The sequence below is a fragment of the Rhinatrema bivittatum genome, chromosome 19 (genome assembly GCF_901001135.1).
Source record: "Rhinatrema bivittatum chromosome 19, aRhiBiv1.1, whole genome shotgun sequence".
Lineage (NCBI taxonomy): Eukaryota > Metazoa > Chordata > Amphibia > Gymnophiona > Rhinatrematidae > Rhinatrema > Rhinatrema bivittatum.
This window is the reverse complement of record NC_042633.1, coordinates 29876538-29903780: the sequence shown is the minus strand read 5'-3', so window position 1 is coordinate 29903780 and position 27243 is coordinate 29876538. Positions and strand designations below refer to the sequence as shown.

Sequence of the window (27243 nt, the reverse complement as noted above, 5' to 3'; positions counted from 1 at the left end):
CGAGTGGCGTACCTGCCCGGGACTCTGGTGGACCACCTAAGCCATGCTTTTCAGCCGCGTGAGTGGTCCCTGAATCTGGAGATGGTGGTCCAGATTTTCCACTAGTGGGGAACTCCTGATGTGGACTTTTTCGCCTCCCTGTACAACTGCAAGGTGAGCACATTTTGCTCCCTGTTCGCGGGCGAAGGCCGTCCAGCCTCCGCCTTCACCCTTCATTGGGGGGAAGGGTCCTCCTGTATGCGTACCCTCCTCTTCCACGCCTCTTGAAGACTCTCCTGAAGCTTCAGCAGAACTGAGGGAACATGATCCTAGTAGCGCCCTACTGGTCCAGGCAAGTCTGGTTACCTCTCCTTTTGGGATCTATATGGAATGCCATTCCCACTGATCTTAAACAGGAACCATGTTTACTCACTTTTAGAAAAAGGCTTAAGACACGGCTGTCTAAACAAGCCTTTCCCGAACCTAACAATCACCGCTACAACTATTGAAAGACTTGACAACACTTTGTAAATAATTGCTCTTCCTACTGATAAGTTACTCTAGCTTTGTCTTCCTCTTATCCCCGTTCTAACTCCCTTGTTTTATTGTAACTTCTTTACTTCTGCCACTTGTTAATTGTTCAAGGTTACTACACTCCCTGTTACTTGTAAACCAGCATGATGTGATTGTATCACGAATGCCGCTATAGAAAAGCTCTAAATAAATAAAAATAAATAAATAAATCCCATCAGGCTGGGGACCGGACCTGAGCTGATAACTCAGAACCAGGGTGCCCAGTGCCATCTGAACCTCCGGGCATTAGCCTTGATGCTTGGATGTTGAGCGCCTAGTCCTTCAGCCCCTTGACCTCTCGGAAAGTGTCTCCCAGGTGCTGGTGGCTGCTAGAAATCCTTCCACCAGGAAGTCTTACAGGCTGAAATGGAAGAGGTTCTCCGCCTGGTGTGCGGGGCATGGCCCACTTCCCAGGTTCCTGGACTATTTGTGGCACCTTTCTGAATCTGGCCTTAAAACGACCTTGGTCAGGGTTCATTTAAGTGTGGTTAGTGCGTACCACTGGGGTGTCGCCGGCACACCCACATCAGTGCAGCCCATCGTAGGTCACTTTGAGTGGTTTGCTTCAACAAAAGCCCTGTCTTCGGCCTCCTGTTGTGTCCTGGCGCAGCTCATGCATCCTCCCTTGAGTCCTTGCGCTCCTGCGACCCGAAGTTCCTCACCTGGAAGGTTACATTACTAGTGATGATCACTTCGGCTCATAGAGTTAGTGAGCTTCAGGCCTTGGTTACCCACCCTACACAAAAGTTTTTTTTCATGATTGTGTGGTTCTGCGTACACACCCCAAGTTCCTGCCTAAGGTTGTGACTGATTTGCACATCAATCAGTCCATTGTTTTGCCCACCTTCTTTCCGAGGCCTCGTTCCCATCCAGGGGAATGTGCTCTTCATACGTTGGATTGCAAGAGGGCTTTGGCCTTCTATTTTGGAACGCACAGCAGCTTACAGGCAATCCACTCAGCTCTTTGTGTCTTTCGCTAACAACAGGCTGGGAATTACGGTGGGTAAACAGACTCTATCTAATTGGCTGGCGGACTGCATTGCCTTCTGCTCTGCACAAGTGGACCTTCAGCTTGGAGGCCGAATCAAAGCTTCATTCTGAGGGCCATGGCGGTGTCGGTAGCCCACCTGCGGTCCCCGTTGCCGACTTGCCGAGCAGTGACGTGGAGTTCCCTGCACACGTTCGCTACCCACTAGTGTTTGGACAGGGGATGGTTGACAAGACCTCTGTCCTCTGCAATCTCGTCCAGGTTTAAACCCAACTCTTCCTACCTAGGGCCCCTGATTGGAACCAGGCTGTGTCCCCCTGCTGACCAACAGCACTGCAGTTGTGTCTGTCGGCACCTTGTTTGGTAACTGTTGGTCTTAGTTGTAGCTGGGAGCAGCCTGGAGCTTTTGTATTCATCCATCTGTGAGGACTACCATCCTGCTTGTCCTAGGAGAAAGCAGAGTTGCTTACCTGTAACAGATGTTCTCCTATGACAGCAGGGTGTTAGTCCTCAGGAAACCTACCTGCCACCCTGCGAGTTGGGTCATCGTGCGTTTTGTTGTTTTATTTTCTTGGTCGTATTTTTGCTATGTTCCGAGACTGAAGGGGTGGGGGCCTCGCATGGCCACGCGGATAGCTGCAGGCTGGGCATGCTCAGTGTGCCAGTCGAAGTTTCTAGAAACTTTGACACAAGTTTTCTGTGCCGGCCTCCATCTGATGATGTCACCCATTTGTGAGGACTAGCATCCTGCTGTCCTAGGAGAACACCTGTTACAGGTAAGCAACTGCGCTTTATTTAGATATTAAAAAAAAAAAAAAAAAAAAAAGCCCTAGTCATGAGCTCTGTGGTTAAGAGAACATGTGATTAAAACTATTTATTTTTCTTTCTCATCCAGAAATTCTGAATGGCGTCATTAAGAGCGTGAAGAAGGATGGAGAGTGGAAGGTAGGCAAAGGGCATAGCACTTTGGATGAGAGCCACATGGTAAAGGCAGCGTATGCATGATGGCTCCCCAGTGACATAAGCAGTGGGGTCATGTATAGTGGCTTCTTGTTGCGAGCCATTTGAGTTAAGGAAGGAGGTCTGCATGATGAGAGCCAGATGGGAAGGAGCACGGAAGAGGGGATAGTGTGTGATGGGTGTTGGATGAGTAATAAGGCATGTGAATTTTTCAGATCTCATCGTACGAGTATAATAAAAGATTGAGCTGTTTGCGTCTGGCGCTCGGGTTTATCTCCGAGTGAATCGGAGATCGTTCTGACACTGTGCTATGTGCCAAAACCTGCAGCTTGTCATTCCACACTTATTCATAATTCTTTTGTTGAAGGTGGATTACGCACGGGAGTTGGGAATGCACTGGCTGTGGATCTAGCCAGTGCCGAGCCCACAGTCTCCTTCTGCTTGAGGGAGGATCTAGCAAGGTATCACAAGTGGAAAAATCGTAGCTTGGTCCCTCAAGCTAGGGAAGAGGTGTTGAGGGCAGAATTGTGGCTTGATCCAGAATAGATATTGGAGGATCAGAACAAGGGAATCCTCTTTCTTCCCTTTATAGGCAGGCTCGGAGCCAGCCCCAGTATGAGATCTGGGGAAGGCCCAAGAAGGCTAGAAGGATCCCTGACAGTTTATTAAGTCAATGCACAAAACTTGTCTGTGTAGGGACCTACGCATTCTAGTGTCTCTGGTTCCTTAAGTGATAATACTTTCGTGCTAGGGACAGCAGCCAAAGGGCCAATGGAAAATCCAGGATCCCATTTAAGGCCACTAGGAAGGAAGAGGGGGAGTTGGCATAAGATGTTGATGGCTCTACCATAATATGTATTTCCTGGAAAGAGGAGCCAACAGTTCTCATTCCTAGGGTAGTGGCTGATCTAGGAATGTCACTTACTTCTACTAACCTACTCCCCCAGCAGAAGGGGACCCTTTCTTCCAGGGTACTAGAAAGCCTCTAAGGACATTGCCCTGTATAGTGGGAATAGCCTCATCGGAGGTCCCAAATGGATGCTTGGTCTTGGCAATTATACTCAAGAATGGGGGTCAGCACTGAAAGACCCCCAAGACAGGGTATTAGAGCAACCCTCAAACAGATGTCTTCCAGGACTCTGGCTTCAGGGGTTCCCTACAAGAGAGGGGTCTTGACACCTACTCAATACATTGTGTGGTTAAAAAAAAAAAAAAGGGGGGGAGGAGAGAGAGAGCAGCTCTGAGTACCTTTAGTTTCGTGGGATGTATCTCATCGGATCCCTTTGCCTCGTCCACTTTCAGTTTTGCTCGTTCCACCTCAATACTCTTCTGTAAGTGGGGTTGTATCTATCGTACTCTTGTCGGCCAACAGTAGCCCTCCTGGGTCATGTTTAATATTTCAGCTTTTTCCTTATCAGTGACCCGTGACTCCTTTCAGTCTTACAATACCACTTCTAGTCTTCCTCCTTTCTCTGTCTGCAAAATGTCTCGGCCCCTCTCTTTACCTCTGACTGTCCTTTCCTCCACCCGAGCTTTCGCCATCCTGCTTTCTTTCCTCGTCTCTTTCAGCTTCACCAGATGGTCTTCCCTGGCTTCCTCTTTTTGAGTTCCTTTCTACTTTTTAAAATGCTTGTTCCTTTTAGCCACCTCTCTGGAGAATCAGATTCTGCCATCTTACCAGCACTCTCTGTTTTGCGATTGGTCATGAATGCTGTGTCCTCGTTACTCATTAATACTATGGTTTAACCTTTCAGTAACGATGCCTTAACCTTAAAGACAAATTGGTTACTTGTAATACAGCTAGTAAGAGATCAAAACATAATAGGATCTTCCACTCTGACGGACAGACATGCATCCCTTAGTGTGAAATAGCACTCGGCTCATACTGATGTCACCTGCATGGGTAGGGAACTCTTATTGGAGTTTCCCCTAACACTTTGGTGGAAAACCAGAAGGCTTCCACATTGGCATTCTCATTTCCAGCAAGCTATATCGTTTCATTTCAATATTCATGTTGATTGTGACCCAGAAATGCTTCAATGCCTCCCAATTTTTTCCCCCCCTTCTGTGTTGGCAGAATTTGCTCGGTGAGGCACCAACGAAGATCCTGAAAACCATGTCCACAATTTAAACCGTGCTCTCAACCACTGGTGCCTGCATTTTTCCAAATGTTAAGGCTACTTTGATGTTCCATGAGATACATTTTTAACCGTGCTTATTCCGATCATGGGGCATGGACGGACACATTCAGATAAGCAATAAGTACAAACCCATACTTTATTTTTTTTCCAGTTTTTGGATAAATCTACTTATCCCCTATGATGATCTGCCTGCACCACGTGCCCAATAACTGTTAGCAGCAGCAGCAGACACTGATGATTGCACAGATAATGCTAAGCAGAGCACATAATCTTTGCTGTTACGGCCCCTGGTACATGCTATGCATGGCCTGTTGAAAACACTTTAAGTAATGCAAGGATATGCCAGTGCTTGTGAATAGCGGCCGCTATCGCTGGTGAATTGTACTAGACCTGTTTGGTCCTCCTCACTTTCGTGCAGCTTGTGTTCCAAACGTAGCTCTCTATTGGACAATAGTTCTCTTTGATAAGCTGTCCTCCCCCAATCCTCTGGAACTACTCCCAGCCTTGCGTCACACTTTCTTTATTTTGGATTCATATAAAATGATGGTTGGGGGTAGAAGCCACGTGTCGTTTGAAAGATGGTGTGTTTTTCATGCGATGCTAATATGGAGGGTGAGGCGCTTTTGTCTGTTTCATTGGATAGGTTTCATTTACGTATTAGTGTGCTGTTTTGGTCTTTTATTTTAGCATGTTGAGATTGTGGCGTGGACAGCCTTTTTTGCACGTGGAACGGCCTATCGGCGTCCGGTTACACTGTTAGGAATACTTGGTGCGATCGTGGCGGACATCTTTTTCGGCAAAGGAAAAACTTGTGAGGCGGTAGCCAGTAAGTCCTCTTACAGGACCAGGACCAATGTCCGAAGGTATTTGTTATAGTTCAATAACAGCGTAGACCCTGAGACAGCTGCATCGGGAGGGGCTGCTAGCCCCTGATGGAAAGAAGCCTGTAATCATTTGCCTTTGTATTCAGTTTTCTTTTCTTTTTTTTTTCTTTTCTCCCCTAGCTAAAACGGAGCCGATTCTGGGATTTTGTCACAGTGAGCTTTCCTTTTCAGCCAGCATGGAACGTTCCCCTGGTTTTCCTAGACCCTTCCTCTCACTCTTATAGTCCAATCATTCATTGCAGCAACTATCCTAAGGCTGGAAGCTACACCCAGACCCCCTCCTGGAACTCTGTATCGTGGGCTCTAAATCTGACCCATCAGGTTTTGCCTTTCCTGATGACCACCCGTCCCCCCCATAGTCTCCCAGGGGCTGTGAATGCTGCCTTAGTATCGCCAGCCGACACCTGATCTGGTAACTGAGCCAGGGATCCTCCTCTTGGCAGCGCGCTGTGCTGCCACTGGGCCCGCCCATCTCCGACAGCCAACCAGAGCAAGGCTTTCCTTAGGAGGAGAAGCTGCCTTGACTGTGGAAACGGGCTTTAGATACGAGTCCTTCCCTCTGATACCGGGAGCTACCTGTAGACAAGGTAAGTTTCCCTTCCCAGACCCTATGCCGACTCTGATCTGTGGATTCTGGATCTCAGGAGCTGCAAATGACTTCCTCAAGCTTTCAACTAGTAAAGCCGGTATCCCGTCTGCATACTCAATGAGCAGTGTTCGCTTTCTTTGCTGCAGAAGTGCATACCTCCACTTGGGGGAAAAAAAAATGTGACTTTCTGTCCGTACCTTCATGAGAGACCACAGAATAGACAAATAGACTTAAGCAGGGAGTGGAGGAGTAGCCTAGAGGTTAGTACAGCAGGGTTCAAATCCTGCTGATGCAGCTTAGGATCTTGGACAAATCGGGTCCAGGCGTAAGATTGCGAGTCCTCTGGGGAGAAGGAGATTACTGTACTTGAAATGAAACTCACCTTGAGCTACCAGCACAAAGGTGCAAACTACGTAAGATTAGACGAAAATGCTTCGCTGGGGGCACATCAGTCCATCCTTCCTCTTGGTGCTTGCTTTGATTGGTTGCTCTCTCTCCTTAGGTGCTGATCATGGACCATTTCAGCATGAGGATCCTCTCATCCTGCTGTAAGATGTCTGATATACTCGCTGAAGGCATCACGAGTGAGTATTCCCGGGATGCTCGACTTTCCAGCTTGTCCAAACCTTGCTAGCTACCAGAGGACGTAAAATGGCTCCTTGTTTGTTTTTGGGGGGGGTGGTTTGTGATGATACAAGCCAGTTTTTGGGGTCTGGAAGTTGGAGCACACAAATAGCACCATCGGTTAAACCAAATGATTGCAGAATATATCCAATCCATTTTAACTGTGGATGGTCTGAAAACCAGACCTGGCTGGGGTGATGAGGACAAGCGTTGGGAAGCAGCATACTAAGATGTTTCTTTCCTTAAGCGTCCAGTGCTTTGGTGGCTATTTAAAAACCTATGGATCCAATTGCGTTCCTTTTTAAAATCGGTGGCTAGGTCTCGATTTCAGGATAGCCAAGACGTGCAGAGTACTGCACTCTCTCTGAGCCAAGGTGTGCGGCTATATCTGGGGAAAGAGAGAGCCCCATTCCTTGAGGATATCCTGAAAAGCTGAACCTTTGGCGGATTTTGAGGGCTGGCATTGAAGACGGGGAGCTCCTCCCTCCAGCCCTGATCCATTCAAGTGGTTGGATTGGTCAGGTAGTACCTGGCATACTGTTAGTTTATACATCATATCTGTATGTATCCACTACTTATGTACTCCATGGCGTCCTCTTGTATGCCTATAAATGAGCAAGTTCACGAGAAATGTGACCGCACAATCAAGTTAGAAATCCTGCAATCTCTTTACTGTTTGGGATTGTTCCTTTTCTCTGCTTTTGAATTTGACCCTTTTGTAATGCTCCTATTAGGGGGAAGTACTATGCAGTGTGTATTGGATCAAACCCTCTTGGATAGTGGCGAACCTCCTTCACTCCCCTAGCTTGAATGTGAGAAGATCGAGGCATCCGTTCCAGCCTAGAAGCAAACAAATTCCAGAGAAATTGTGTGTGTGTGTGTGTGTGTGTGTGTGAGTGATCCTAGCAGGGTTCCCCTCCCAAGAAAAGGGATTTCTCTGAAGACCAGCAATTCATCAGTATGGCACAAATGGATAACGAGATCACACTCTGTGCAAATGGACATCTTTCAGAGCTTTCGGGAGAGGCCTAAACCCTTCACCACAGGTCCTACTGCTCCCCCGTGCCAGAGGCATCAAATGTTTGAGCTTCAGTAGCCCTACTTTTCAGTTTCTTCATACTTTTTTCTTTATTTAAAAAAATAAAAATTGCTTTCTTGGGCAAGATTTTTGGTACTTGCTAAGTTTTCTTTGTCACGCTGCCATTTGGCAGAAAGGATATGTTTATTTTTCCCTGTTGCAGGCCCTTACCAGGCTGTTTTCAGTCACTTTTCAAGCTTTCTATGAATATCTAGTTTCTTTTACATATTTTCTTTTCGATTTCACTGTCCTTCTCACTGATTCAGAGAATCGGACCAGTGACATGACGTTCTACCCCAAGTGCAAACAGAAGATGTCCATCATTGACTATTAAGGATGTGCATTCGTTGGCCATTCGTTTCACGGTACCCGCATACACTTTCCATTGTACAAGCATGGACACTTAATGTGCTTACTGTGAAACGAATGGCCAACGAATGCACATCCCTATTGACTTTCAAGGCCATGTTATCTCGGGCCTTAGTATGTGTGCAAGGATGTCATCCAGAGTGGTTCAGGCCTGGAAGGTCAGGATCCTTGGCTACCTTCCCCAGAGGAAAAGTCTAGCTTCATGAAGCTGGCACCAAAGGCTTCTTTCAACCAATAATTTAGTTTTTCGTTTCCAGGGTTTTTGTAGAAAATTAAAAATCCGCAGTAAATAATTGTGCAAGCTACAAAAGCCATGCAAGAGGTGCCTCGGGACATTTGCTCTTGAGAGTAAAGAGCATGACAGTCCTATGGCACTTCTTGACCAAGTGTTTATGGCTTGCATCATCTTTTTTTTTCCCCCCCCCCCCCCCTGTGTAAATTTTTCACTTTCAGAAGTTGCAGCAATGTCAGTGCTTGGGCGTGGGCGGGAAATGTGGTGGTTGAAAATTGTGAAAGCAAGCTGTCTTCTAGGCTTTAGCACTGCTATCTTCAATATAGCCTCTGCTTCTGTAGTTTGTTCCACTTTAAAGGGAAAGCCAGTATATGTAATGAGATTTTCCTGGGTTTCACGAGTCCTTTACCACTCTCGAACCTCTTGGCCCTTTTTCATTCCCCCCAGTCTCTGCTTGACTGGTCCATCCAGTTACTGGATCAATAGGAGGCTTCATTTTTCAGGATTGCTAACGCTGCTCTTTTTTTTAGATCTAATGGGTTTCTGGTTCTAGCAGCACAATTCTCCCTTACCAAGTGGCTCATAAATTGCTGCTACTTCCTCGCCCCCAGGTCCCTCCCACTTCTGGGACTGGTTGTGCGATGCCTTGCTCTGGCAGCTGTAAGCTGACTTCTTCCTTCTCTCTGGTCCTAGTTGTTGAAGATGTCAACAAGCGGCGAGAGCCAATCCCCAGCATGGAGGCTATATACTTCATCACTCCCACTGAGAAGGTAGGAGCTCGGTTATATGGTCAATTGATTGCTCCCTCTGAGAAGGTAGGCTCGGTGTCCTACGCGTGTGTGTTGAATAATGTTTTTAAATTACTTTTGTGGCTACGCTGCACGTGTGTATGCCAGTGGCTTCCCAGCTCCGACTCTGCCCTCCAGAATGCCTTTTACACTGCATGGGAAAAGTACATGGACATGTACAGCCCGGCCCCCACCCCCTGGCCAGTTTTCCAGGTCCTGTGCGATGCATGTAAAAGGCTCTGACGAACCTCCCCACCAAGTCTCGTCTATTATTTTGCACACTGAGGCACCCAGCTAAGTGAAGACGAGCAGGAGCCATGGTAGCGAGTCTACGTCTTCAGTGGAGAGGGCATAGCTAAGACTACATGGCGGGCCTTCCCCATCCACACCAGATTATATATATTTACAGCTCACACACGCGTGAAAATGGACCGAATTACTGAGTGGCACGCTGCTCTCTGGTCAGTCTAGGTTTGGAAAATATTTTAAATGAATTCCACCTATACCACACAATTTGAAAGGTTTCAAAAACGGATTTTTTTTGGAATACTTTTCCTCCTCACACCATTCTTAGTCTCTCTTCCCAGCTTTCATCTTGCTTGCCTTTGGACTCTGTCTCCTGAGTCATCGTCCCTTCTATCTTGGACATTGATCTTTCTCTGTCCTCTCTCCCCAATGCCTGTCTCTTCTCTACTTCTCCATGTTTCGCTACCTCATTCATTTCCATCTCTCCACCTTCTTCTCACTGCCCATTTCTCCATCTTGTCTGCTTTTTTTTTTCCTTCTCGATTTTCAGCACCTCCTTTTTTATTTGGTTTATATTCTGCCTTTCAGCCACTTCAGAGCAGCTTGCATTCAGGTCCTGTAGGTATCTTCCCCCTTCTCCATGCCTTAAGCTATTTGTCCACCTCTCTAGCTCTCTCTCCTGAACTGTTCTCTTTGGTTCTCTTTCAATTCCACTTCTCCCTTTCCCTTGGTTCTCATTTCTGGATTCCCCCCTAATCATTGGGTGGTCTTTATGGTTCTTCCTCCCCTTCGTTTGCTCTCGTTGCCAGCCCGGCAGCTGCCGGCAGAGCAGGGTGTTGCTGTCTGTCTTTCCTCGCTGGCTGCCAGGGTGGGCCACTTAAACATGGGGTGGGTACAGTTGCACCCCAGCATCTGCAGTGGTACTGGCATTGGCTCAGCATAGGAGGGACAACACGTGCAGATGTTTCCACGCTCTCTACGGATTTGTAACGTTTGCTCTTTGTGTTCCTCTCTGTTTGTCTAGTCCGTACAGGCTCTTATCAGTGATTTCAAGGACACTCCAACCTTCACGTACAAAGCTGCGCATGTCTTTTTCACGGACAGTGAGTATCCGGTACCTGACAGTGCACAGGAATGTGTACTCTTATTACAAGGGCTCCCTGGAATAATATGCTCGGGCACTGGAAAGACTATTTGAGCTCTTCCCATGTCTTCCTGCTTGTCCATTTCTCTGTCACCGTTCACCTTCCGGTCTTTCTCTTTATCCGCTGAAATGTAAAAACGATGGTCAGCAAACAAAATGCAGGCAGTACCTTTTTTTTTTTTAATTGGACTAACGTAGCAAACTGGCCCAGCACTGCCCCTTTTTGTAGAAAGGGTCAGAACGGATTGTCCAAAAATGCCCGAGGCTAATTGAGTTCCATGCGTTGGGCAGATAGTAAATCGCACTGGCCCATCGCCAAATGAGCTACTGCCTGGGCAGCGAGAGCACGTGATATGCACACACGTGGCAGCTTCACCACGGACCGGCTTAGCGAGGACACTACCACCCGAAAGATGGGAGGATTTGCAGGTTCATCTCCAGGTGTCCTGTGCTGAAGTTGCCAGCTGCTGTAATGCTAGTTTTTGGGGAAACAGTTTGATCTTTGGGTCGCAATCTATTTTAGCTGACAAGTGACCATTTTGCTGCTGTTGGTTGTGTCACCTCCTGCTTGTTGTAATTCTGCTGCAGCGTGCCCGGATTCACTCTTCAGAGAGCTCGGAAAAGCCCGCGTGACGAAGGCCATCAAGACCTTGAAGGAGATCAACGTGGCATTCCTTCCCTGTGAGTCCCAGGTAAGGGGGTCCTGCCGCAGCAGCAGCGTGGCAGGCCAGCCCTGCCAATCTCTGCTCTGGCGTCAAATAGCGCCAGCTTGGCAGTCCTACTTTTCAAGGCTCAGGTGAGCAGGACCCAAATGGTCTTGGCTTGATATCACAGAGGCAGAGTCACTGGAGGTGCTTGGAGCGACAGTGTCTCGCTCACCTCCTACAGAGCCGACATTAGTACTGTGACAAGAGGGCAGTTTTCAAGTGTCATTTATCATGTGAATGACCACCTGGCTAAAAAAGCTATTTGACAGTTGCCTAGCCTCCATTTTTGTGGAGGCATTCCCTGGATGGCGTTAAGCAAGCTGGGCATGAATTAGCCAGGATGCATGGATGATGGCATCCAGCACGGGTCCTTTTGCTCTGAGCTACTACATGGATGTCTCTCTCTCTCCATATTACCTCATGTTTTGTCTTTTTTTATCTTGTTGCTAATATTTTTTACTGCTACCTGCAGCCCCTCTCATAAGAACTTTTTAAGTTCTGCAAAAAAAACTCCCAAAAAAACAATGTCAAGGCCAAGAGCTTGAAAAGGTGCCGAGAAGGGCAACCAGAACAAATAAAGGGAATGGAAGGAGTCTCCTATGAGTAAGGACAGAGTAGGGGATGGAGGCCTTGAAATCACGAGTGAGTTACCCTCTCCAGTAGTGCTAGGCCGAGAGGACACGTCATGAAGCTAACGGGTAGCAGTTCTAAAACAAACTGGAGACGGTATAGTTTTCACTGTGCGTGCATAGAGCTGGGTTTGGATCCCTAGAGGATGGGAATGAAGAAACAGGATAACTTAGGGTGCAACACTTTGGACTGGGAGCGGCAGTTACTATCGCAAGTAACTGGCTGGGCAGACTGGATAGCCCTTGTGGTCTTTGCCTGCTGTCGTTCCTATTCCAGATTTCATGGTAGTCCAAGGGCGCGCACAAGAATTTCTCTTAGGGCTACCTCCTTTTTTCAGGGAGTGGGTTCTTTCCATAGGCCCAGGCGGTGAGCCAGAATCCTCCTCCCTGAGGTGGTGATGAGAGCTGTAGAAACAGGCAACACGATGTGGGCGTTCAAAGGAAAGTTGACTTTGATTAAGCAGAATTAAAAGAAATGTATGGCCCATCGGCGTTACTGGATTCTCCACATCTGTACGCCCTGTGTGCTTGCAAGCTGGGCCAATCTCCTTTTCACTAGTCCCAGGTAGCCATTCACCCCCTTAATAGTCCGAGGGGGAAGGGAAACTTATTGAGGGCATCCCCTTTCCTCCTGCAAACGTGGCGTAGCTGCAGCCCACCACAGTGTCCCAGCTTGTGTCCTGCTTTCCGCCGGGATGGAGATCCGCTTGGGCAGGGAGTCTCCATTTCAATCCTGAAACTCTTCTGTTCGGGACTCCTTCTGTGCTTTGACCTCTTGGGGGGGGGGGAAGGTCCTTTCTCTGGATTCTAGCAGGGCTTTCACAGTCCAGCCACCCAGTGAGGAGGGGGTGGTACAGAAACCTCTCCAAAATCCACATTGCACCACTGGATGGAAAGGACAGAGCGGGTCTTGTTACCTCGCCAGCAGGAACAGCCTTCCTGCTGAGGGATAGTGCCCACCGAGCAAGGGGTAGACTGGAGCTGAGCAGCCCTGAACTCGATACCGCCAGCCTCAGGGGGGAGGTGCTGTAGAAATCGGTCGGGAGTCCCCACACTGTCTCTGGGCTCTGTTTGGAAGGTAGATGAGACCATTCTGCCGTTAGAACGCGGTAAAGCTCTGCCCTGTTATACGCTTTGGAAATTGTCAAGAAATTCAGATGGTTTTAGGGCAGCAGCAGCGATGCACGGGTTTCCCTTGCCCTTTCCATAGCTGATCCTCATTTCCTGATCCTGCTGGAACCCAACCCCCTCCCCAAAGCTGCACCTTTTATTCTGATAGCTTTTTCCCCCCCCCCCCCCCCCAGGTTTATTCCCTGGACGCTCCAGAAACTTTCCACAACATCTACAGCCCTTATCGAGCTGTGGAGAAGAACAAGCTGATGGAAAGCCTGGCCGAGCAGATCGCCACTCTGTGCGATACCCTGAAAGAGTATCCAGCCGTCCGCTACAGAAAGTGAGTTGTCTTCCCTGCATCGGGCCTCTCGCCTGCCACCCGTTTCTCGAAGACGAATGTATTCCGCCGTTCGGCACGTCAAAGCGGGTTACGCTCGGGTGCTTGGAGGGAGTTCCCTATCCGCGGAGGGAGGGAGGGAGTGGGTCACCCCCCCCCCCCCCCCTACAAATAAGGAGTTTCTCCCATCATCCGCTCTTCTTCTGAATGTACGGCACCATCCACTCCAGGCAGAGCTTTTCCTTTTACCAGAAGTATTGTATTGCTGCCGTTGCCGAAAGGGCCCATGCCTCTCTGGGAATAGGCCTCCCTCGCTCCGTAAGAACCGCCTAACTTCTCTCCAGATCCCGTCTTCTACCAAACCTTTACAGAAAGTTAGCCTGGGATATTCTTCCGCATTCAGTGTGGTGGTGGTGTGTGTTTTGTGTTTTTTTTTTTCTCTCCCTTTTAGAGGCCACGATGATAATTCTAACCTGGCCCACATGGTATTGGCAAGACTCAATGCCTTCAAAGCCGACAACCCCAGTATGGGAGAGGTAATCGCTAAGCGCCGGCTTCCGGATGGTGGCGATCTCGACAAACATTGTAAAACGCAGTAACTCGGAGCCGGGGAAGACGTGTTACGCAGCTTTCTGATGCCTTGCTCTAAAGGATGAGTAGATTTTTCTCGAGCTGATTGATGACTGCAGTGCGCACTGCTTTTCCGTCTCCAGAGGGGGGCGCTTAATGTGTATCCCTTGACTAGTTTAGAAAACATGTGGGAGGGGGGCTCTTTCATGGCCTCCAGCAGCGTTTCTGAAATATTTGGGCATGTGGCCTCCTGTCTTATCCTGCCCCCTGAGCCAGCCTCAGGAAGGTCCGAGGATGTTTGGTCACCGTCCCCAAGCTCCACGTGAAGGAAACAGGGCATAGTACAGGTAAAGAACGTGAAGTTAGTATAAAGCTCAGTTAGGAGCGCACCGGGTGGGGATAATGGCTTCCGCTTCAGGTTTTGGGACCTGAATTTGGTCTCTTATCGGATTTGAAGGGGGATGGAGAGGAGTTGGATGGTTTCTCTTCACCTTTCAGGGGTTCAGTTGGATGGATGCATCGAGTCCTCTGTCAAAAAATGGGGTTAGATTGGCCATAATTGGTGGTGCTGAGACCGCCTCGGCGCTTGCAGATCAAAAGGCTGAGCCTGCACGGGATTCCTGTGAACCCTTCAGTCTGTCTCTGTCCAAGCTTCTGCACGGATGGATGCCCCCTCTCTCTGCTATTTTGGGTTTGGTTTGCTATCCCTGCCTGGGCCCAGACCATAGTGCCCTGCATTGCCCTAAGGTGTGGCAGGGATGTGTCCGTGGGTGCCGTGGACCTTGTCTGTCCCAGGTTAAGGCCTCGAAGCCTTGGCACAAGCATGGGCTGCACAATGGCTGTACCCTCCCAGAGGGAGTCCTTTTTGGCCTTCTGGCATTGTAAGCAGTATTGGTTGCACCGAGACAGTAACTCTGGACAAGTGGCTTTGCGTAGCCTGTTTACCCGCTAGGCCACTCTCCCCTGGTGGGATCTTGGTTATTTGTTAGTTGCTTTGCAAGGCAACGCTCAGCTTGAGACCCCAAATGGTTTTGGTTGATATGATCCTCCATGTCAATGGAGAAAGCAAGTTTGCTTACCTGTAAACAGGGTTCTCTGTAGACGACAAGATAAATCAGCGATACATTTTTTATATTTGCCTGTTTCTACGTCGTTCAAGCTTAAGCTTTGGAAAAGACTGAGGGGCTCATGAGACAGCGTCCATACGTGGGAACGTCTGTGCATGCTTAGAAATACTGATGTCTCTGTTGGTGCCATTGGATGATTGGTTATGGCTAATGTATCCTTCTGTCTATAGAGAGCCCTGTTTGTACCTGGTCCTCCTCCCCCCTAAATCTGAGCTAAGACGAGCCGTTCATTCTACCCAGCCCACCAAAGTGCAAGTTTGCTTACCTGTAAATAGGGTTCTCTCTAGACAGAACGACGACTTCTCTTGATTTGGAGTTTCGGTGACTTGGTAGATTTTCTTACCCCAGATTTAATGGGGGGAGGGGGGGTGGGGAGTTCGGCTTTTCTTGCTCCCGCGCGCTCGGATTTCCCTGTTCATGTCTCCCTTTTTCCTGGATTCCTCAGGGTCCTGATAAAGCACGCTCACAGCTCCTGATCCTGGACCGCAGTTATGACCCGGTATCGCCGCTCCTTCACGAACTGACTTTCCAGGCCATGGCCTATGACCTCCTGGATATTCAGCAAGACATTTACAGGTGAAGAGGGGAGCTACAAACGAGGCTAAAGGTGCCTGCTGTCTCTGCACAAGTACAGATGATGTGTCCTAGTCCTGGTTTTAAGGGATAACTAGCATCTCTGATGTTTCATCTATTTTATTGTCTTTGTGTGGTCTTCTCGCTGAAGGGGCACTGTCATGCACACTATTTCTTTGCTTGGTCCCTAATGTTCTCTCTGTGCTCTGCAGCTATGAGACCACGGGCATTGGCGATTCCCGGGAGAAACAAGTGCTGTTGGACGAGGACGATGATCTGTGGCTGGAGCTAAGACACATGCATATCGCAGATGTTTCCAAGTGAGTATTGAACTGTAGTGGGCGCCAGCGTTCCCCCTAGTTCAGGGAGTGTAAGAATGGGATGGTTCCCGTAAAGTGTTCTTGGTGGCGGAGAGGACCGAATGATGTTACCCACCTTACAGGGCTTATCCACGGGGCCGAGGTTATTGTAAAAGGCTTGATATGCACAAACTGAGCATGGGGGCCACCATTTTGAATGACTTGTGAACATGATGTGCTTCCAGCGCTCATCGTGGCAGGATTTTAAGGTTCTATAACTTCTGACATCTCTCCTGTCTCCTCTGGCAGGAAGGTCACAGAGCTACTGAAGAACTTTTGTGAGAGTAAGAGAATGACTACGGACAAGGTGAGAGCGGCGATCACAGGCCAGGAGTCGGCTGTGTGTAGCGGGTGCAGGGAGCCGGAGGTGTGAAGGCTGTAGGGGGGGTAGTAGCTGAACGTTGTACCTCTCCAGTCGGGTTTTCAGAACGCTGATGTATTTCCCAAGTAACTTGGGGGTGACATTTCAAAGGCATCTGGTTGGCTACGTAAGCCTGACAGGGTTCCCCTCGCACATCTGCAAAGAAAATCCACCCACCCCATTTATTAAAGAAGGAAATAAGATTCCCCTCCTCAGTCCTACCCCCCGGCCCTTCCCCCTTCCAGTACAAACGTGTGAGGATCTTTCCGGAAGACATTAACTCGTGTACAAATCCAGATGTTACGTTTTGTTGGGCGCTGTCTTTCTTAAATGATGGGTCTAGGGCCAGGAGTAGAGAGAGCGGGAGCTCTTCCGACACAGGTCTTCCCTTTAATGTTACTTTTTAGCAGCAGGCTCCACCGTGTTAAAGATGCCCGTCTTCCACTCGCGCCTTTCAGTTACAGCGTCGCTGCCTGGACAAAGCGACTCGTCGCGCATGCTTAACCAGCAGGCCAATGGCCGATTTTTCAGCACTAGATGGCTTTACATAGGAAGGCACTTGGCTGAGTTTTCAGCCTGTTAGATTGGGCCTAATTTTCACCCCAAAACGGAGCTAACTAAAGTACATCTTAGCTGGCTAAATTCTGGCCTGTTAAGTTACGGGCTCAGGCATTGTCTTTGGTTATTAACGCGCTATCTGCTTCCTCAAATCTCACGTTGCCTGTGTGCTATTTAGCCACCTCCGTAGATTTCTGGTTGGTGTCCATTGAAATTGTAGCGGAATGGAGAGGCGTGCCTTTATATAGGGGCAATGTTAGACGCTGGCTTATCAGTGAGGTGCTTGTTTAAAAATTCATTATTTAACCCCCACAGGTTAAAGTCGTTCAGTCTGGCCTTGACTAGTGTAATTCTTTACTGATCAGGTTGCCTGCATCGACCTTAAGGCCTGTCCAAATTGACTGCACGATCATACAATTCCTTAACGACGGACCCCTGAATTGGTTACTGGTGGAACGGTGCACACAGTATGAAATCACCATGCGACGTTTTACAAATGTATTTAGCCAACTAGAAGGCAGCCCCCATGGATCAGCCCCCATACTCCCCAGATTGCTCTTTGAGATGCCATGGCGCCGTCTCGATTGTGGGCCCCTTTTCCAGAACCTCTGGGTACTGTACCAGACATGGCTCAGTTCAAGAATGCTTTAAAGGCGTTCTTCTTTAACCTGGCGTTTGGGGAAGCAGTAGCTTAGTAGCTAATGGCTTTTATTGTGAAGAGCAGGCTGTCCTCTTAGTTTGTGTGTTTATATTTTATCTCTTCTCTCTTTTTTTTTTTTATTTGGTATGTTTTTATGGTTTTTGTAGCTATGTTTTGAAATTGTGTATGTTGTGTTGAAATGTCTGTTTTATGGAATTGTAGTCTAGCCCTGCAGGTACTATGTACTGTGTCTTTAATGGAATCTGCATTTTTTTAAATTTAATTAGTGTTCTGGCGTTTGTAACCAGTGACCCTTCATATTATTATTCATGCATTCTTTCCTTCTCTCTGATTTCTTTTTTTTCAGGCTAACATTAAGGACCTGTCTCAGATTCTGAAGAAGATGCCTCAGTACCAGAAGGAGCTGAATAAGGTAATGAGAAACCAAGAATATTGGTTTGACTGGCCTTTCATTTCTGGCAATGTGGTTTAAATCTGTCTGGTGATTTCTCAGCTAGTTGCCCATTGTTTTCCTCACATTGTAAAAGCAGCTCAGTGTGTAATGGTGGATAACCTCAGCCCAGACATCTCGCAGATCAAGACTGAGGTGCGTTGGAAGAGGCCTAAGTATGTCTCTGCTCTGGAATAGCAGTTGCAGGACCACAGGGCCTGGGAATACCACAGGGCTAGAGATGTAGTGGTAGAGCTGATGAGAAAAAAGTCTTTTAAAAACTCCAGAGGGGAGAGATTTCTATGTCTAAACATGCGTCACCGTATAGACCAAGAATCTTAAACTAAAAACACTGGACCAGGAAGCACAAAGTGCTACTTCCTGCCACACAGTCTCGGACAAAAGCACTAATGCGCCATCATTTGCCCATCCACGTAATCTTTACTCCTGTTAAATACTCTGTTATCACAAATGTGAACAAACAAAGAACATTACTCCAAAAAATACACACATGTCCTTGGGTTGTTTTTTTATTTCTCTCCAAGGTAATTTTAACTGGCTGTGGTATTTAAGTAGCTTATACACCCCCGACGTAGGCCAATGTTTCAGCAAACCACCATCGCCTGTTTGAAGGGTTACCCACTCTCCACAAATCTGTGCTCGAGTCTCCTTAGGGCACGAACGCTCAGACAAGGACGGGCCTTAATGAATCTTGATCACAGATCTCCAATTTAACACACAAAACGTCAGACGGAGAGAGGTGTTGGTTATGGGCCTTTCTCATCGGCCCATGGTCCACCAAAAAGGGTCTGTACTATGCTGCAAGGAATGGCGCAGAAAGCAGTGACAGGACTCTGCGTGTGTATGGGTAGGTGACGCCCCCCCCACCCGAGCAGGCAGGTAGCGCTCCTGGGGACGCCGTGGCAGCCGTCTTTCATCGGGGAAGCCCTTTGCTGCCTCCTGCTGCTCTTCTCTCTCAGTGTGCCGCTTTGAATCTCTCGGCAGTATTCCACACACCTACACCTGGCTGAGGACTGCATGAAGCACTTCAAGGGGACCGTGGAGAAGCTGTGCGGGGTGGAGCAGGTGAGTGCCCAGCCCGTGCTAGTGGGCCTCCTCTTCTCTTTCCATTCTCTTGCTTGGTTTGGCTCCTCCCCTTTTTCTTCACTTGGGTTGGTTTCTCCCCCTGCCTTGCCCATGTCCTAGTGTTTTGTTTTTTTTTGTTTTGTTTTTTTCCTCTATCACCGAGGCTGTTATAACAGCAGGCGTGAATTAGCCAGTGCCCTTGGGTGACCTCATCCAGTGGTGCCGGTGAGGACAGAGCTCTCTGAGCTCAATAAAGACTTTACTGAGCATGCACGGGAGGTCTGCATGGGCAGACTGTTTCGTGAGCCCCTCAGACTTATTCAAATGTGTCCCAGTCTCACTTACAAATTTTTTTTCCAACTTTTTAGCCTTCTGCCTTGCTGGCTCCTCGAACAGAACATGTAAGTTCTAACACAAAAAAGAGAGAAACTAGAGAGGAGTATGGAAAGCCTGCAGCCAGCACTTGTGCACGCTGGACGGCCATTGTGGATATGCATGCCACCTGCTATCACTGCCCGGGCCCGGACCATGACTCCTCCAACTGCTACTGGGGGATCGGGCATCCCCCCGGTGGGCCGATCGCTTCAGTCACGTGGTCTGCCGTGCGCGGCCGTGACAGAGCCGCGCTCGGCCGACCACGTGATGTGTCCTGGGCCGGCCTGGGCGGCGAATACCCGAGCCGGTCCGACAACGTGAGTCCGCTGGTTGTATGTCCACTAGGAGGCAATAGTACTGTGCCTGGGAGATGAGGCCTTAAAGAACCAGTGGGTAAGAGTCCAAAATCTCGGAGTGAGACTCTTGATGCAGGAAATCGACACGGGATCTTCCCCCCCCCCCCCCCATCTTAGTCCCACAAACACAGGAAAACCTCATCCTCAGCTTCCTTATGCTGTGTGCGTTCTCCTTTGATTTATTTATTAGCTGCTGGTGACGGACTCTAGGCATAACATAAGCAAAATCGCACATTTAATGTACCAAACGCATAAACTTAATTCAATTTTAAAACTAAAAACTCAATAAAATACGAGCATCAGACATTCACAGAAAAAAAAAAAAGCAAAAGGGCATGAACCTAAAATCGGGCAAAAGCCAGTCGGAACAGATGTGTTTTCAGATGAGACTTAAATGTCTTAGCGCAGGTGGTAAGACGCAGGGCAGCAGGTGATTGAGAGAGCTCTTTTTCACGCCTCTACGAGACATGCACAGCGTACAGAGGGGGACACCTAATAACCCTCGCTGGGAAGATTGTAACACAGGAGTCGGGTTATACGGGCGCAGCACGGCATCCGCCCAAGACACCAATCTTATATTTAACCCAGCATGCATCAGGCCCCAAGGCAGGAGTGACGTATTCCCGAAGGTTACTTTCAATAATGAATCGAGCCGTGCATTCTGTAGCTTGCAAATAAATGAGCCAGGGTACATGGAGTATGATCCTAATCTCTCCGTCATTACTGCTAATGCTTGCCTTAATCCTTTGCATTGCGCCAAAGAGCTTTTGCTCTGGAGTCCATAGGCATGGGCTGAGAGCAGGTTAATGGAGAAAGGCAGCTTGTGTGTGTGTGGGGGCTGGCACTTTTGTTTGGTCAGCTGGCATGACTGGAGTTGCTGATCTGTATGGCACCGCCCGGTGCAATGGGTGGTACAACCATCACGGGCCCCCCCCCCCCCCTTGATTGTTATGGATGTGCAAGATGGCTCACGTGTTCAGAGTAGGTTGCATCAGCCCCAAATCTCCGTGCTTGGGTAGCATCCGTACGACACTGTAGATGGCAGAACCGAGATGGGCTGCGTGGGGGGGGCACATTCAGAGGGCTCTTGCTGTGCTTGCTTCCTGTGCAGGATCTGGCCATGGGGATGGACGCGGATGGCGAGAAGATCAAAGATCCCATGAAGATCATTGTCCCCATCCTCCTGGATGTCAATGTGAAGCCATATGACAAGATCCGCATCATCCTGCTGTATATCTTCCTGAAGAATGGTACGACTTTTTTTTTTTTCTTCTCCTTGCTCTTCTGGACCACTGTTTTTCTCCCCCCCCCCCCCCCTACATTAGTTCCTCTGTTCAACTTTCCTTCTGCCACTCTACTTCTGTGCCAAAGCCACCCCTTCTTCCCAGCACTCTTGCTGCTGCTCTGCATCTTTGCGTAGGTGAGCCTGGTGTGTGTGAGAGAAGCTTATACCTGCTTTATGGAGGGGACAGCGTGTGGGAGGGAAGCTTGATCTGCAGCTGCTGCTCATGTTATACTTGGCCTTGAGATAAGGAACGGGATTATTTTCCGGCACTTAAGTGGAAATGAAAACCTTGTTCCTCGTCTTTCTGCTGCAATTGGTTTAACCCCTCTTCCGGCTGATGGAGGCCGAGTGCTTTGTTTCCTTTGACATCACAACTGGTAAAGCCTGTATTCTCTGCCTCCAGCCGATGGCAAATATACACAAAGGGTAAATAACTACAACTCTCTATCCACTTGTCATAGAATTACACACAATATAGAGAGCCCAACAATAATATATGAAATATACAAAATTTATTTAAAGATATCACACAGATATACCTATATAGACAATAAAACTAAGCTAGCACACACACACATTCATACCCACAAGTTAAAAAATATGTTGTATTGAGATACAGTATATAACTCTGTTTATGTTACCAATTGAGTTTACAAATACTTATAAAATTTCAATTGAGAATTAATAAATTACTACAAACTTTAAATTGGAATTATGTGCTATTTGTGTCGGACACAAATAGCACATAATTCCAATTTAAAGTTTGTAGTAATTTGTGTCGGACACAAATAGCACATAATTCCAATTTAAAGTTTGTAGTAATTTATTAATTCTCAATTGAAATTTTATAAGTATTTGTAAACTCAATTGGTAACATAAACAGAGTTATATACTGTATCTCAATACAACATATTTTTTAACTTGTGGGTATGAATGTGTGTGTGTGCTAGCTTAGTTTTATTGTCTATATAGGTATATCTGTGTGATATCTTTAAATAAATTTTGTATATTTCATATATTATTGTTGGGCTCTCTATATTGTGTGTAATTCCAGCCGATGGCAGGCATGGTGGTGCAGCAGCTTTATAGTCCTTACGGCATATAAGCCTGCTTAATTAAAAAAAAACGGCTTTAGCATTTTGAGCCATGCACAGATATATATATTTTTTTTTTTACATGGTATAGTAAGCCCACATTTTCATATGCTCTCATTCTCAAGTGAGAGGCATTTGGTAGAGCCTTAGAGGTAGATTTGTAAAAGCGTTGCTCGCGCAGGAACGGCCACATACGTGCTATTTAATTTGGCTCGTGAACCATTGGCACACGTGGTGAGAGTCACCCAGCATCTCGGGCTTTGAATTTGGAAGATCATCCCGTAGATTGAGCGCTGTGCTGCTGATGGTCTTCGGTTTCTTACAAACATTTCTAAGTCTGCACCAGATCTCCTCCACCTCTTGGATGCATGCAGTGCTCTGGGTACAAAGTCACATGTTTTACAGACCGGCCCTAAATACCAGAAGGTCTGTCTGACTTTGAAGTAGAAACTAGTTTTAGGTATTTGGGCATTCAGATATCAAATAATTTAAAGGCTCTATATCACTTGAATTTATCCTCCTGTGTTCAAAAGATCAAAGTTGATCTGGATTGATGGAATGGCCTCCCTCTTTTTTTTTTCTTTTTTTTTTTTGTTTTTTTGGATAAGTTAATGTAGTCAAAATAGTAATTTTGCCGAGGTTGGGGTACCTGTTTTAGCAGATGTCTTGCAATGTCCCAAGGAATGTATTTGGTACATTAAGAGGCCAGATATTGTCTTTTTTTTCCTCTGGAACAAAAAGGTACCATGGCTTGGTATGGCCACGTTGCAGCTTCCTAGAGATTGTGGCAGGCTGGACTTGCCAAACGGGTGGGTATCATCTTGCAGCCAGGCTGGGTGCAGATGTGGAACAGAGTTGGGATGAACCAGAAGGTGCCCAAACGCATGGCCATAGCTTGGCTGCTCTGTTTACTTACCCAGATGGTTCAAACAGTATACCCAGAATTTGCAGCTCTAGCCCTAAAATGTCATATGTATACTGTGACTGCAGGGTGTGGTCACTACATTTTGGGGTACTAATGGGGAGAATTACTCTGTCTAATGGCAAATTTGTATTTCTTGCCTGCTACTTTCTCACTGGTTTAATGTTTCTTGGACAAACAAGGAAAAGTTCTTCTTCTTTTTTTTTTTTTTTTTGAGCTAAGGAATCAATGCAATATACCAATTTATACACAATATGTTTATTTTCAAATTAGAAAAGTAGTTAAGTGGAGGCAATAATTCAATTGATTCTTTGAGGCAAATGAATCTAAAAAAAAAACACTAACAGTGAGCCAGCAAAGAGTTATTTCTCATGTTCTATTACTTAGCAACGGGGGGTAGGTCGATAGAGTGCTGGACTCATGATCTTCTGCTTGACCTGGATACAGAGGATTGGCAATGAATGTGGTGTTTGACTTCCCAAATCGTCCATCTGCAGCACACGTCAAGAGCTGTTGTACAAGCTGTTACGGAGAGCCAGTAGATTGCCAGTGCCTTTCTCCACATTGAGCTCCTCTAGTCCTCTACATTGGCGTGGCTGTGGCGCACTGGGAAATTCTAGGCCTAGGTGTGCAATTTAGGCAGACTGTCCAAGGGAGAATAGCCGTGATGATAAATGTGGGGATGCGAGAAGAGCAAGGGGTCTTTCACAGATGTAAAGCATTTCTGAATCATGTCTACGTGCAGCTAGGCTGAGCATTGCATAGTTTGGGGAGGCGTATCCACAGTTGGAATAATGTGCCGAGGTGAAATTGTGTTGGAAAGGGATTACCTTATTGGAATTGGAGAAAAATCGACTTGTGAAAGATTTTATGCCTGGCTAAGTAAGGTTTGTGCCATATTATAGCGATCGCTCTTATGTTAATATGGCTGTGTGCTACCTTGTAGTATCTGGTCTCTCTTGTACTTGTGCGAATATGAGCTGGGATTCTGAGTTTATATTCTGCCTATAGTGAAACGAATGACGGCGAGCACCAAGTAGTGGTATGAAAGAGCGCAGATTCGTGTTCTCTGAACTCCACACTTCCCAGTGTTGCTGCTTTTTCATTGTCCTCCTTTTAAAAACAGCTGCTGGGCCTGGTGGGAGCCACGCGCTGCTTCGAGCTGATTAATCTTTCCCTTTCGAGCTCTCTTTTAGGCATGGCTCGTTGAGTGAGTTCCCCCCGACTTGGTCAGGAAAACAGAGCCACTAAAAGCAAGGGTTTTGTGCAAGAGAGCAGTAGGGAGGAGCCGTTGGCGTATTTTCTGTGTGAGCTCACACTTTATTTTACATTTATTGGGTGCCCAGAGTGTCTTCAAAGTGCACAAATTAAAACCCGATACACTGGATGACACAGCAAATAAATAAATGAAAAGCTGTGCGTTAGGAATGCTGTAGCTTGGACACTGCTTTTCTTAATTTTTTTTAGGTTTTCCAGTATTTGAGTTATGGGGCTCAATTGTGGCCTGTTGATGACATCCGTGGACTTTTTTTTCAGGGTCTTCAAGTATTTTCTTCTGTGTGTTTATTGTGACTACTGATGTTGCTGTCATTACCAAGATGTATTTTCTTGGTTTGTATTTCAAAATTCAGAATTTTTTTTTTTTTAATAGGGGGTATTAGTATCAGACCAACTAATGCCACTCCACAGAGACCCATAATTTATTAATAAAAGTGCACTCATGCCACAAAACCAGTGCCATCTCACAGATTTACTAGAGGCCAACACCCCAAATTCTGGAAACCTTCCATTATATCCCTAAGCAGAAGTAAAACGGAAATCCGGTGAGCTCTGGGGCAGGGAGAGAGGTAACAGGAAGATAATTAATGGCAAGCCCTTGCTTTCCACCTTCCCACTTTTGAGGATCTCTGCATTTTCTCTGCAGGAATCAGTGAAGAGAACCTGGCAAAGCTCATCCAGCATGCAAACATTCAGAAGGACAGCAACATCATTCGCAACATGCAACTCCTGGGAACAACCATCAGCCCTACGGTAAGAGTCTTCCTCTCCTGCAGCCACCCAGGCCTGCCCTCGCCATGTCGAGCCACCCTCTGATCCCTGAGGGATGGCGTCGCCAGCAAGAATACCCCTTCAGTTGATTGGTAGGGTGACTTGATTTGCAGGGTAATTGATCAAACGTTTTCTAGGGTAATTAGGATACAGTAAGCTAGGCCCAAAGGTTCGTCCAGCTTGTTGGTTTGCTGCATTGCATGTCAAGCCCTTCTTTGCTTAATTTTCAATTGGTGTCCATATTGTTTCCATGCATGGTCTGTTCTTTCATGACCTTCGCCCAAGAGCTTTGGACCGTTCCGTGTATGCAGTGTGGCACTTATAACTTTGGACAAGCTTGTTTTAGATGGGACTTTGTAATCACATCATCCGTGCAGGTGCTGGATATGATCTGTCAGTGGCGAGCATCACCCTGACAGCCCCCTTCCTCCTCGGAGGCTCTTGGGCGGCCTATGTTCCATTAGTCAATGTGATCCGAGTGTGTGAGGCCTGAGGCTTGTATGTGCCTCACGGATACCCCTGCCACCCTGCCGCAGACCCCCATTGTCACCAGCAAACCTCCGTCCGACAGCCAGAGCCCGTCGTAGTCGCTGGAATCCAGTTCTCATGTTCTGCTGAATGAAAACCTTCCAATCCGTTTACCTTGAACTTTAATTTTTTTTTCTCTTAACTCTTCTTTTCCTCTCCTCGCCTGTAAGAATTGATTTGGGGGAAGGTAGGTGCTGCTCCTTTCCTCTGCTCTTGTTTCTGTCTCTCCCCATCTGCTTCCGTACGTTTCCGTTCCTCAGCGTGTCTTCTGTTCCCACCAGTCCAGCACCGGCAGTTCCAGCAGACCGGAGAGGAGACCGAGGCTGGAGTCCACGTACCAGCTCTCCCGATGGACCCCGCTCCTTAAGGATACGATTGAGGTAATGATACCGTCTGCTAGTTTGGGGGAGGGGGTGCCACGCGCCTCTAATAACTGAACGGAGTATGACAGCCGTCCGTTTTATTGGATGCGCCTGTCATGTACATTCCCTCCAGCCGTCCGTCGTCATGTTCAACTGTTTTCCTAATCCCTTCCCTTTTGCCTTTATAATAGGGACCCTAGCATTCTCCTTTAACTTTGGATTGAGGACGTGACTGTTCCCTAGCAGAATGTTTGCTTTTCTTTTTTTTAAAGGGCAAGGTTCCACAGCGACCCAAAAAAGATGCCTCCGTGGCATCATTTAGTTACTAAAAAATGTGTTCCACTTCTTTTGAAAATCTAAATTGTCAAGTGCATTACAAAAGAAAATACCCAAAACAGGATAACCTAAGAATAATCCTGTAAAGGACCAGAAATTCTGCTCCATGTCATACAGGCCCCAAAAAAAAATCATCAAAGGCTTGAACAAAATAAATAGCCTTCGAAAAAAATGTTCTAGCCTGATTCCTCTCTCACTGCCCAAAGGAAGCGAGTGCCGCAGCATTGGAACCTGCCCTGGGCTTTCGTGCAAGCCAACCTGGTTAAAAGTAGGAAGCACGAACCAAAATTGCTCTGCGGCACGTGGGGGATCGTGAAGGGGGGGGTGCGGTGCTCTTAATAGATTGGGCCAGCTCCTCCGAGGGCCTTAGACACCAGCTTAAAACGTGTCCCCCGCGCATCACCATTTGACGGGCTTTTCCCTCCAGGGAGTTGTAAGCAATTAAGGTCTGTGATGCAGTGCAGTGGATATCGGTATTTATGCTCCGTGAGCCGTAGATGTGCAATAGTCCGGTATATGCTATGCTTTCGGCTAGTTGTGGTGGTGTGAGTAGGACCCAGGTAGACGTTACCCTTGGCAGTTGGAAACCAGGTCCTCTGAACCACAGCCCCCTTCTACCCCACCCGGCAGCAGGGGCAACTTTGTGCATAAACTGCCATTTGGGTTTTTTTTTTTCCATGGATGTTCATGGTGAAGATTGTAATTCAGATCTGCCATCCTCATCCACAGAGGGAAATCTGGGGCTTCTCTGGGCTATCAGAAACACGGCATTTATTCCTGTCCTATAAGTCCGCCCTGATGGGACCATTAGGAGCCCCTGGCTTTTCCAG

The 27243-nt window shown here is 47.5% G+C and overlaps 1 protein-coding gene across 2 annotated transcripts in view; it reads left to right on the top strand.

Moving 5' to 3' along the window:
• The window catches only part of STXBP2 (syntaxin binding protein 2), a 35760-nt gene that overhangs the window by 5279 nt on the left and 3238 nt on the right, over positions 1-27243 (top strand). The window contains exons 2-16 of one of the 2 annotated variants that reach the window (XR_003853563.1): positions 2436-2485; positions 6617-6698; positions 9111-9187; positions 10476-10554; positions 11184-11287; positions 13236-13384; positions 13833-13917; positions 15524-15654; positions 15864-15971; positions 16260-16317; positions 17937-18002; positions 19026-19106; positions 20949-21087; positions 25063-25169; positions 26002-26095. Coding sequence is in view for 1 of the 2 variants with exons in the window: in XM_029584619.1 (XP_029440479.1) it covers positions 2436-2485; positions 6617-6698; positions 9111-9187; positions 10476-10554; positions 11184-11287; positions 13236-13384; positions 13833-13917; positions 15524-15654; positions 15864-15971; positions 16260-16317; positions 17937-18002; positions 19026-19106; positions 20949-21087; positions 25063-25169; positions 25997-26095 (1415 nt within the window). In the remaining variant the exon portion in view is untranslated. Of the gene's footprint in view, positions 1-2435; positions 2486-6616; positions 6699-9110; positions 9188-10475; positions 10555-11183; positions 11288-13235; positions 13385-13832; positions 13918-15523; positions 15655-15863; positions 15972-16259; positions 16318-17936; positions 18003-19025; positions 19107-20948; positions 21088-25062; positions 25170-25996; positions 26096-27243 lie in introns of both variants that reach the window. The other variant, XM_029584619.1, reaches the window with a different exon arrangement.